This window comes from Saccoglossus kowalevskii, chromosome 20, assembly GCF_978046115.1.
Source record: "Saccoglossus kowalevskii chromosome 20, keSacKowa6.1, whole genome shotgun sequence".
NCBI lineage: Eukaryota > Metazoa > Hemichordata > Enteropneusta > Harrimaniidae > Saccoglossus > Saccoglossus kowalevskii.
The window spans coordinates 12,592,834-12,606,211 of NC_140660.1; the positions used below are offsets into that span (position 1 = coordinate 12,592,834).

The window sequence follows — 13,378 nt, forward strand, 5'->3', positions numbered from 1 at the left end:
CTGTTGTGGCTTTTTAAAAATCAACGTTTTTAGATTACATAGAATAACAATATTAACTAATGTACGCGATTGTCACATTGTATCGTTAAGATACGTAACGGACAACTAAAAATATTCAGACAGTTTCACATAACAGAAGAATATTTTAAAATGTGAACTAACAATGTATGTTAAGTGTTACATGCCTTATTTTCCTAGTAAATCCTGATACGATTACTGTACCAATGTGGTGTCATGTGTGTACAATGTTTGGTTACACATTTCAGTTTAAGACAACACACATATTGCGTGTTGCTATATGCCCTTTTGTCTTTCAGTTGAATCGGACACCGCTTCATTTTGCTGCAAAAAATGGACGTGATTCTATAGTAGAAATACTCCTGAAAACAGGTGTGGAAAAAGATCCACGTGATTACGTAAGTGTAACAAAGTAAACATAACTAACATTATCTTTTACAACTTTCATGTATTGTTGTGAATTTTCTAATGTGCATGTGAACTTGCTGTTTTGAATACAAGCCAACCACTGCATGTGCGCATTAGACTGGTTTTGAAATCAATTTAGATTACTAAAATTATAATCCAATTTTCTCATCAATATTTGTATCAATTAAAATTATTGGATAATTATTTTACCTCTGACATAATAGAATTGAGTCGACTATAATTATGGTTGTAGTCACTGGAATGTATTCGTTTTGTGACCAATGATTATTGTGACGTAAATATTTGACCTATCTTGACCCTGTTTAGACCAGGTGATTATGATGTTTTGTGTTCAAGCACACATTGTCAATGAGGCCAGCTCCATTGATATAGTAGGTTAATTGCAAGGTACATGGGAATATACTTATTTTTTATTTATTTTATGGCTTTGTATGACTGTGTCGGCACAGTGCTTTAACCATAAATGTCACACTACACCATGCGGTTCATCATTACGGTCTGCCGTTAGTATTTTGTTTGAATATGAAAAAATGTAATTCTATATACTGTTGTGGCTTTTTAAAAATCAACGTTTTTAGATTACATAGAATAAGAATATTAACTAATGTACGCGATTGTCACATTGTATCGTTAAGATACGTAAAGGACAAATACAAATATTCAGACAGTTTCTCATAATAACTGAAGAATATTTTAAAATGTGAACTAACAATGTATATTAATAATTGAATGTTTTACTTTCCTAAAAGTCATAATAAAATTACTGTACCAATGTGATGTCAATATGTGTGTGTACAATATGTTTGGTTACACATTTCAGTTTAAGACAACACACATATTGCGTGTTGCTATATACGCTATATATGCAGGTTATACCATATGGTGCGCATAAGGTTTACTTGTGAATATATTATTGCTGCATCAATTTGGTAATCATCTTCTGTTATCAATATGCTCTTTTGTCTTTCAGTTTTATCGGACACCACTTCATTTGGCTGCAGAAAATGGATGTGATTCTACAGTAGAAATACTCCTGAAATCAGGTGTGGAAAAAGATCCAGGTGATAAAGTAAGTGTAACACAGTAAACATAACTAACATTGTCTTTTACAACTTTCATGTATTGTTGTGAATTTTCTAATGTGCATGTGAACTGGCTGTTTTGAATACAAGACAACCACTGCATATGCGCATTAGACTGGTTTTGAACTCAATATATTTAGATTGCGATAAATTATTATCCGATTTCCTCAACAACATTCAGTATCAAATCAGACTATTAAAACAATTTAAAATTCTCCGACGCATTAGAATTGATCCAAACGTTATTATTTGAATGTTACGGGATAAACTATTGTAATGTAGTGTAGTGAAGGCTACACTTATGGTGGTAGTGGTGCTGGGGTTTAGATATTTCACTAACAAAAATGACAACGGAAATGTGATTCAAACATCGGAGCTGATTCGTTGTCAGTCAACAACTTTAAATTAGCATAATTACCGGGGTGATTCCGTTCCGGTTCTCACTACAACGAAGTGGGTCCACCTGCAGATGCGTATAGTTGGTATTTCTTTCACGGGCACGCTAGTTTTCGCGGTCACGCTAAAAAGACTAAAATGTCAATTAATTATTTTTTCGTTATGCAAATGTAATGAATATTTAATTAGCTCAGCGACCGTTCAATAGGCTGTGTGGCAAGGCGTAACTAAAAAGCACTTTTTGGCGTTAAATGTATTTTCTGTGATCATACAACGACTACGATTCGTACTAGTATATATTTCAAGTAAAATATAAGCCATAAAATAGTAGGCATTTCACAGGCATTTTAATAGGTAAACAAAATATACGCTTGATACAGTTCTTCCCAGCAAAATCGCCTGTACCTGCAATGGTTCGACATTAAACGCGACCCTCGCCACGCACTGGACGCAACTTTTCTATTCTTAAGAGGTGGGTTTACAAAATTTTGCACTTTAGATACCACTGCAAGATAGGGAATGATTCGACGACCAGGGAGAAGCGGCATTCCCTAGTCGTCACATATATCAGTTATATTCACTCGTGAAACATTACATAAATAAACTGGCTAGGAAAAGAACAATTCTAGCTATTATAGTATAATAACTCAAAACCCAGGACTGACTAGTTTGTGTGTATGAATGTTCGTTACATGACGCACGGTTACTAATGTTTTAGTAACCGTGCATAACGTTTCCCGACCTGTGTCGAACAGTATCAGTCGGCGGCGTCGCCCGGTGAATTTTAAGTAGCCAGCGACCGGGGTTGCTGTCGTCACGTCCACAGCGGAAGAGCTCCCTTCCCTGTTGGCATTCCGACGAATGTTAAACGCCGGGTTCGACTGTGGTAGTACTGCTTGTCAGAATTCAGGGTCGTGCAAAGCATAGACCCCTTTGTTGAACAAGATCTCGATCAGCAACGACCCTGAACTCATACAGCTAATTATGTTTATCGTTAATTGGCCCGCGACACCTGTTCATTCATAACATGGATACTCGTTCAGCCACATAACAATACAACTTTCTGTTCGTGTAATGTCGAATGCGTCTACCGACTAGGCCAATCTACCGATCGTGACCTTTTAACAATACACAATTCGGTTCTTAAATGATCAAAGCACCTCGTGACATTGACCTTGCCTTGACCAGGTTCAAGCAGATAACGATGAATTATATTCAAATTTTCTCACCAACATTTAGTATCATATAATATTACAACAATTATAATATATTTTTCCATTCGTAAAATATAGTTCGAACGTGTTAGTAGTACAGCCGCGTTCGAACAATAACGTTCGTAAAGCGTGAAAACTTGTCCTTTGCCATTTCGGGTTGTTATCTGTCATTTAATTTTTACCGCAAGCAAGAAAAGATGAATTGTCCTATTGTTATTACGAATGACGCAAAGTATGTACTCAGGTTTTGGGGATGCATGGGTATTTTAATTAACTATGAATTCAATTCAAAACGTGGGATTTTGTTTACTTGTAAAAAAACAGGTCTAGCGGTTTGAAGAGTATAAATAATATCTGATATATAATTTCCAATAACGATTCATGAAATAGTGTTTAAAACAACTGAAATTTTGAAACATCGACGTACTTTTATAATAGTCTGTCATGTCAGAATTGAATCTGCTTGCATTAACCAATCCGATTACTGGGGTTATATTTTCTGAGAGTAGATTTATTGAAAATCGTGTTATCAATATGTGGCAGATCAGGTTTTAAAATTACGGAGGTTTCTGTTCATTTGAGTTTGGTTAGTTTTTGTATGATTTCATGTCATTCGACCTGTAGTGCCACTTCATTGTTTGACTTTTTTGTGTGTTCTTCCCACTCATGAGTAGAAATACTCCTGAAAGCAAATGTTGAAAAAGAACCATGTAACATGGTGTGTGTGTAATAATTGTACATTTCATAGAAATATTGTGAGGTTTATGCTAAACCTACAGTTCATTATTACACCACAAATCGAATGAATGAAACGTTCGTGCTGGGCACGTTCCTTTGTACGTGTACCGTATTGACGTTATAAAAATACACAAACGAAAATGGCTACCACTTGAGACGACGCCTCCACTGGCGTGAATAGGTTAATGCACGCGATTTTTTAAAGACACACACGAAAAATATCATTCGAAGATAGCGCCCTCCACAGGCGTACTGCTCACCAGCTTTCAGGGTCGTGCAAAGCGTAAACCCCAATTGTTGAACAACATCTCGAGCAGCAACAATCCACAACCACGCTGTTTCAGTTTTTAAATCCTATGACGTCACACAAGTAATTGTGTCGATCGTTAATTGGCCCGCGGCACCTGCTCATTCATCATACGGATATTCGTTCAGTTTTGTCCAAGGGTGACATCAGGTCACATGATAATGCAACTTTCTGTTCATGTAATGTCAAATACGTCTACCGACTGGGCACATAACAATTGTGACCTTTTAACAATACATAATTCGGTTCTTATATGATCCAAGCACCTCGTGACATTGACCGTGCCTTGACCAGGTTCAAGCAGATAACGATGAATTATATTCAAATTTCCTAACCAACATTTAGTATCAAATAATATTACAACAATTATAATATATTTTTCCATTCGTAAAATATAGTTCGAACGTGTTAGAAGTAGTACAGCCGCGTTCGAACATTAAAGTTTGTAGAGCGCGAAAAGTTGTCCATTGCCATTTTGGGTTGTTATCTGTCATTATTTGTTACCGCAAGCAAGGAAAGATGAATTGTCATACGGTTATTACGAATGACGCAAAGTATGCACTCAGGTTTTGGGGATGTATGGGTACTATATTTGACAACTATGAATTTAATTCAAAACGTGGGCTTTTCTTTACTAGTAAAAAAAACGTTGCGCGACACAAGTGAAACAGGTTTTGCGGTTTGTAGAGTTTAAATAATATCTGAAATAATATAATTCCAAATTACAATTCATGAAACAATGTTTAAAATGACCGAAGTTTTGAGACACCGACGTACTTTATAATAGTCGGTCATGATGTCCGAAGTTAAATCTGCTTGCATTAACCAATCCGGTTACTAGGATTATAATTACTTGTTGTGATATTCTATTTTTGCTGTAAAGTAAATGTATTTTGATAATGCCCAGTTAGCTAGTGAGGCTTGCCCAGCTGCGGAATTAGAATAGACAGCGTGTATTGTCATTGCTAATTAATATTCTTTCGTTCGTGTTTGTGCAAGACGAACGTGAACACGAGTTAGTCAGTTGTCACCCAGCTCCCGACCAGTGCAGTGCAGTGCAGTGCAGTGCAGTGCAGTGCAGTGCAGTGCAGTGCAGTGCAGTTCAGTTCAGTTCAGCTCAGCTCAGCTCAGCTCCGGTGCAGAGTCAACGTGGCAGCCAACGTTTGTCTCAAGATAATGCCTGACCAATTCGGCATGTGGGATTGATAGACGCAAAACAGCCTGCTGTGGTTCTGCGCTGTAAAACCAACTTTATTCAAAGACCTGCGTTTCGCCAGAACGCGTGGTTTGCTGATATTGGTCTTTTCTCTGCACAGACGGTATGGAAGTCGTGTAACATTACGGTCAGTGTCGTGTAATTTGCATTCCCCGAGACCTCGTAGTTTGGAGCTGTAGAACTGATATCGCCGTCGACGTTGCTGTGATTAACTGTACTATCGCTGAAGCTACGCAGTACGAGTTCTGCACTTAGGTAGGGTAGGCAATTCCGAGCTGGGCTATTATCATTAATGTTATATTTATTGTGATGTATATTGTTGACCGGTTTGTGATTTATATCACTCCTGTTACTGGTTTATGCTTATTGTATTATTAAATTAGTATTGTTGGACATATCCTGACTGTGTGCCTTTGTTTGACCTTTAGTGTTGCGTTCTGGAGTGCGAGATATTGGCGGCCAGGTTCGCGGGAGACTATCTCGTATTCCCGTTCGTAACAACTGAATATAGATTTATTGAAAATCGTGTTATCAATATGTGGCAGATCAGGTTTTAAAATTACGGAGGTTTTTGTTCATTTGAGTTTGGTTAGTTTTTGTATGATTTCTTGCCATTCGACCTGTAGTGCCACTTCATTGTTTGACTTTTTCTTTGTGTTCTTCCCATTCATGAGTAGTAATACTCTTGAAAGCAAATGTTGAAAAAGAACCATGTAACATGGTGTGTGTGTGTAATAATTGTACATTTCATAGAAATGTTGTAAAGTTTATGCTAAACCTACAGTTTATTATTACACCACAAATCTTAGTTACTCATATTATTTAAGTTGTTAAATTTATAGGGCCGAATGAATGAAACGTTCGTGCTGGGCACGTTCCTTTGTACGTACCTTATTGACGTTATAAAAATACACAAACGAAAATGGCTACCACTTGAGACGACGCCTCCACTGGCGTGAATAGGTTAATGCACGCGATTTTTTTAAGACACACACGAAAAAAAATCATTCGAAGATAGCGCCCTCCACAGGCGTAAAATAGTTGATGCACGCGTTTTCTTGCACACACACACATGAAAAAATAATCATTCAAAAATAGCGACTTCACAGGTGTAAAACGGTTAATGCACGTGTTTTTTTCTTTTTACACACACACATTTTCATTCGACCTCACACACGTCATTTTTAAAAAAACACACGTCGTTTTCAAACACGTCATTTTAAAACACACACGTCGTTTTTAAACACGCGTCATTTAATACACACATCATTTTTAATACACACACGTCATTTTTCAAGCATACATAGTTTTTAAAACATACTTCATTTTAATACACACGCCATTTAAAATACGTACATCATTTTTTAATGCACATATAATTAATGAATACATACACACATCAGTCATTTATACACAAAATAATAATTTTACATTCCGCGCCTCGTATGCACAGTACATGGAAATCTGTTTTTATTTATTTTCTTGCTTTGTATCCAACCGTGTAGGCACATTGGAGTTTTGGTACACCCATAAATGTCACACTACGCCATACGATTCATCATTAAGGTCAAACTTTTGTATTTTGATTGAATAATTTGAAAAACAAATTAATTCTGTTACTATTGTGTCACATTAAAATCGACATTTTTAGATTACATTGAATTGTAATCATCTTTTCCCAACACCATTCTGAAATAGGAATATTAACAATTGTACGAGATTATCACATTGTATTGTTAAGATACGTAACGGACAAATACAAAAATTCAGTCAGTTTCTCATAATAACTGAAGAATATTTTAAAATGTGAACTAACAATGTATATTAATAATTGAATGTTTTACTTTCCTAAAAGTCATAATAAAATTACTGTACCAATGTGATGTCAATATGTGTGTGTACAATATGTTTGGTTACACATTTCAGTTTAAGACAACACACATATTGCGTGTTGCTATATACGCTATATATGCAGGTTATATCATATGGTGCGCATATAGTTTACTTGTGAATATATTATTGCTGCATCAATTTGGTAATCATCTTCTGTTATCAATATGCCCTTTTGTCTTTCAGTTTTGTCAGACACCACTTCATTATGCTGCAAAAAATGGACGTGATTCTACAGTAGAAATACTCCTGAAAGCAGATGTGGGAAAAGATCCACGTGATTTAGTAAGTGTAACATAGTAAACATAACGAACATTATCTTTTCCAACTTTCATGTATTGTTGTGAATTTTCTTATGTGCATGTGAACTGACTTTTTGAATACAAGACAACCACTGCATATGCGCATTAGACTGGTTTTGAAATCAATATATTCAGATTACTATAAATTGTAATCCATATTGTATCAATTAAAAAAAATATTTAACTTCTGACATTATAATATAGTTGAGCCGACTGTTTGACTGTTAATGTGAAAGTCACTGGAATTCATTTATACTTGACAAGGATTATTACTTATTTGATTTGTTTACTTATCATGACCATGCTTAGACTAGATAATTATGATGTTATGTGCCCGTGCCTACATTGCCATGAAGGCTGCTCCATTGATATAGTAGTTTCATTGTAAAGACCGTGGAAATTTATTTTTATTTATTTTCATGCTTTGTTTGCATCTGTGTAGGCATTTGCTGCATCAATTTATAAGTGCATCATTATAACTTTTGCCTTTCAGACACATAAGACACCGCTTCATTTGGCTGCAGAAAATGGACATGATTCTACAGTTCAAATACTCCTGAGAGCAGATGTGAAAAAAGAACCACGTGATAAGGTGGGTGTAATAGGGTAAACATTATCTTTTGTAAAGTTTATGTATTGCTCTGCATGTGAACTGACTGTTTTGAATACGGTACCGGTTTTGAAATCAATATATTTAGATTGCGATAAATTATTATCCGATTTCCTCAACATCCAGTATCAAATAAGACTATTAAAGCAATTTAAAATCCTTGGTATGGTGGTAGTGGTGCTGGGGTTTAGACATTTCCCTAACAAAAATGACAATGGAAATGTGATTCAAACATCGGAGCTTATTCGTCAACAACTTTTAATTGATTAGCATAATCACCGGAGTGATTCCGCTCCGGTGTTCACTACAACGCAGAGGGTCGCCTGCAGATGCGTCTAGTCGGGATTTCTTTCGCGGGCACGCTAGTTTTCGCGATCACGCTAAATAGGCTAAAATGTCAATTAATTATTTTTTTTGTTAAAACAAAACGGAAGTTCCGACATTGCCAGTCTAATGAATTACGTAAACAACAAAATACACGCTTGATACAGTTCTTCCCAGCAAAATCGACCGTACCTGCAAAGTTTTGACATTAAACGCGACCCTCGCCACGCACCTGACGCAACTTTTCTATTCTTAAGAGGTGGGTTACGAAATTTTGCACTTTAGATACCACTGCAAGATAGGGAATGATTCTACGACCAGGGAGAAGCGGCATTCCCTATTCGTCACATATATCAGTGATACGCACTCGTAAAACATTACATAAATAAACTGGCTAGGAAAAGAACAATTCTAGAAATTATAGTATAATAACTCAAAACCCAGGACTAACTAGTTTGTGTGTATGAATGTTCGTTACATGACGCACGGTTACTAATTTTTTAGTAACCAAGCATAACGTTTTCCGACACGTGTCGAAAAGTATCAGTCGGCGGCGTCGCCCGGTGAATTTTAAGTAGCCAGCGACCGGGGTTGCTGTCTTCACGTCCATAGCGCAAGGGGCTCCCTTCCAGGTTGGCATTCGGACGAATGTTAAACGCCGGGTTCGACTGTGGTCGTACTGCTCGTCAGCATTCAGGGTCGTGCAAAGTGTAGACCCCCTTTATTGAACAAGATTTCGAGCAGCAACGACCCTGAACTCAGTTTTAAAATAGTATAAAGTCACACTGCTAATTGTGTCTATCGTTAATTGGCCCGCGGCACTTGTTCAATCACCATACAGATACTCGTACAGTTTTTCCAAGGGTCACATCGAGGTCACATAACAATTCGTACTTTCTATTCGAGTAGTGTCAAATGCGTCTACCGACTGGGCGCATAATAGCAATTGTGTCTTTTTTAGCAATACACCTCATGACATTGACTTTACCCAGACCAGGTTATATGTTGAAGCATACTTTTTCTCGAGGACTGCTCTATTGATATGACAATTTCGCGAGGAATGCTTCATTGATATGACAATTTCATTGCAAGAATTATTAATTTTTTTATTATTACTTTTCTGGATATTTCTGAATGTGTGAATAGTACAGTCGCATTTGAACACTAACAGATATTGAGTTCATAGAGCGCAAAAAATTGTTCATTACCATTCCAGGTTGTTATCTGTTATTAAATGAATACAACTAGCAAGGAATGATGTATTGTTATAAGGTTATTACAGGAATGACGCAAAATATGCACTCAGGTTTTAAATTCAATTAAAAACGTGGGCTTTTATATACTTGTGAAAAAATGGTGTTTGACGTTCGGCGGTTTGGAGAGTTTAAATAATATCTGAAATAAAATAATTTCCAAAAATAATTCATGAAATAGTGCTTAAAACAACCGAAATGTTGAGATATCGACGTACTTTTATATTAGTCAGTCATGATGTAAAAACATAAATTTGCTTGCATTAACTAATCTGATTACTTGGATTATAATTACTGAGTGTAGATTTATTGAAAATCGTTTTATAAATATGTGCCAAATTAGGTTTTAAAATTACAGAGGATTCTGTTCATGTGCGTTTGGTTAGTTTGTGTATGATTTGTTGTCATTCGACTTGTAGTGCCACGTCATTTTTTGACTTTCTCTCTGTGTTCTTCCCGCTCATTCTCATAAGTCTATCTGTTTTTGCTCGCCCTCGGACAAAGACCTTCGCCCCCTCGCCAATAACCAATAATAATACCAATAAATGTGTATTTACAATGATGGTTAAATTTTAATTTTTTACCACAGTGTACGCTCCTCTTGAATGAATTAATTGTTTCATTGTTAACAGCAGTATTACAGTTATGTCATTTCGTGTAAATCTTGTTCTAATGCCATTTATTTAATATTGTTATTGTTCCCGTATTTTTCTACAATTTTGTATTCATTTATAATATGAGAGATACTTGTATCACTTGATGTAGAATGAAATGTCAGTATCATTCAACTGTAGTGCATATGTAAGTTTTTACTAAATTTGGTGTGATTTCTCTAAAAAATAAACACGATTGTTTAATTACCTTCATTGTTTAGGCTTTTCTAAACTGAAGGATCACCATTTATTCGTTCTATATAAAAGTAACTTACCTCAGTGACCTCTTTTGTACACACAATTTTTCCTAATCAAACTAATTTACCTCACCGGCTAGATGATCAGCAGAAATCCAGATAATTCATTCGTGCTTTCAATTTTTCAGAAGAAACGCACTCCTTTTCATTTAGCTGCAACTGGTAAATATTCATTTATGAATTATACCCCAGTCCTAGAAACACTTCTGAAAGCTGGTGTCTCCAAAGAACCACGTGACGAGGTGAGTTTGTCGTCACGCGATATAAATATTTTGATTTATAGAAATAACAATTTCGATTTTTAATTTTCATACCTATATATTGTACGCCCTCTTGTATATTTTGTACTATGTTAGTATCATTATTAGATGTACAGTAGTGCCATTTCGTGTAAACCTTGTACGAATATCATATTTTCGTAAGTATTGTTATTGTTTCCGTATTGTTCTGCAATTCTGTATTTAGTTTAATATAATAGGTATTTGTATTACTTAGTAAGTTGTACACTGACAACATACCATTGTTCATAGCTTTTTGGTGAAATTATAATTTGCTACAATGCATAGTGGTTCCATACGATTCTACTTGCTTTATTATGAAAAAAATGACGCAAAATATGTTTACACTGAAGGTGATACTATCACTATGCTTGATTTTTTTATTCCGTAAATCCACTTCTTCAAAATTAGTGTTCTGTGAGAAATGACGAATTTAAGCTTGAATTTGTACTGTGAAAGTAATGGTACAGCATCCTACTACAGCCAGATCTGAAGGCCTTTGCCGCATTCTGGCCACGCTGTGTGGCGCGGATCGCGTGGACGGGTTTTATGTTCTCTGCACGTAACAAGCTCGGTTATTAAGCATCCTTTTTTGGGGATGCCCGGTGGCCGAGGGGAAGACGTGTAGCGGCGTGAAGCTAGGCGATTAGGTGCCGTACACGAGCGCCGGTTCGAGTCACGCACGCAGTACGTGTTTACTATAATTAGACGTAGTATTTACCTTGCCGTTTATTCGGTGTTATTTGCTTACTTAACATAGGTTATGCATGTGTTTTTTGTCAAGATGGGACTTCAGGCTTACTTGTAAATATTATTGCTGCATCAATTTGGTATTTACCTTCCGTTATCAATATGCCATTTTGTCTTTCAGTTATATCGGACACCGCTTCATTTGGCTGCAGAAAATGGATGCGAGTCTACAGTAGGAATACTCCTGAAAACAGGTGTGGAAAAAGATCCACGTGATGAAGTAAGTGTAACAAAGTAAACATAACTAACATTATCTTTTACAACTTTCATGTATTGTGAATTTTCTAATGTGCATGTGAACTGGCTGTTTTGAATACAAGACAACCACTGCATATGCGCATTAGACTGGTTTTGAAATCAATATATTTACATTACTATAAATTGTAATCCATATTGTATAAATTAAAACAATATTTTACTTCTGACATAATATAATTGAGCTGACTGTTTGACTGTTAATGTGAAAGTCACTGGAATTGATTTATACTTGACAAGGATTATTACTTATTTTATTTGTTTACTTATCATGACCATGCTTAGACTAGATAATTATGTTATGTGCCCGTGCCTACATTGCCATGAAGCCTGCTCCATTGATACAGTAGTTTCATTGTAAAGACCGTGGAAATCTATTTTTATTTATTTCCATGCTTTGTTTCTATCTGTGTAGGCAATTGCTGCATCGATTTATAAGTGCATCATTAAAATTTTTGCCTTTCAGACACATAAGACACCGCTTCATTTGGCTGCAGAATATGGACATGATTCTACAGTTCAAATACTCCTGAGAGCAGATGTGAAAAAAGAACCACGTGATAAGGTGAGTGTAATAGGGTAAACATTATCTTTTGCAAAGTTTATGTATTGCTCTGTATGTGAACTGGCTGTTTTGAATACAGTACTGGCTTTGAAATCAATATATTTAGATTGCGATAAATTACTATCCGATTTCCTCAACAATATTCAGTATCAAAGACTATTAAAACAACTTAAAATCCTCCGACGCAATAAAATTGATCAAAACGTTTGGCTATAATTATTGCTGTAGTCAGTGACATAAATTCGTTTTTGATCAAGCATTATCGTGATCTAATTATTTGAATGTTACGGGATAAACTATTGTAATGTAATGTAATGTAGTGTAGTGAAGGCTACACTTATGGTGGTAGGGTTGCTGGGGTTTAGATATTTCACTCACAAAAATGACAACGGAAATGTGATTCAAACATCGGAGCCGATTCGTCAGTCAACAACTTTTAATTAGCATAATCACCGGTGTGATTCCGCTCCGGTTTTCACTACAACGAAGTGGGTCCACCTGCAGATGCGTATAGTTGGGATTTCTTTCACGGGCACGCTAGTTTTCGCGATCACGCTAAAAAGGCTAAAATGTCAATTAATTATTTTTTCGTTATGCAAATGTAATGAAGATTTAATTAGCTCAGCGACCGTACAATAGGTTGTGGCAAGGCGTAACTAAAAAGCACTTTTTGGCGTTAAATTTATTTTCTGTGATCATACAACGACTAAGATTCGTACTAGTATATATTTCAAGCAAAAGATAAGCCATAAAATAGTAGGCATTTCACAGGCATTTTAATAGGTAAACAAAATATACGCTTGATACAGTTCTTCCCAGCAAAATCGCCCGTACCTGCAAA

The 13,378-nt window shown here is 35.9% G+C and overlaps 1 protein-coding gene across 1 annotated transcript in view; it reads left to right on the plus strand.

Moving 5' to 3' along the window:
- The window catches only part of LOC144355192 (uncharacterized), a 50,436-nt gene that overhangs the window by 26,960 nt on the left and 10,098 nt on the right, over window positions 1-13,378 (plus strand). Inside the window, exons 16-20 of the mRNA XM_085494375.1 lie at window positions 7,477-7,575; window positions 8,086-8,184; window positions 10,818-10,931; window positions 11,839-11,937; window positions 12,439-12,537. Coding sequence (XP_085350501.1) covers window positions 7,477-7,575; window positions 8,086-8,184; window positions 10,818-10,931; window positions 11,839-11,937; window positions 12,439-12,537 — 510 coding nt within the window. The remainder of the gene's footprint in view (window positions 1-7,476; window positions 7,576-8,085; window positions 8,185-10,817; window positions 10,932-11,838; window positions 11,938-12,438; window positions 12,538-13,378) is intronic.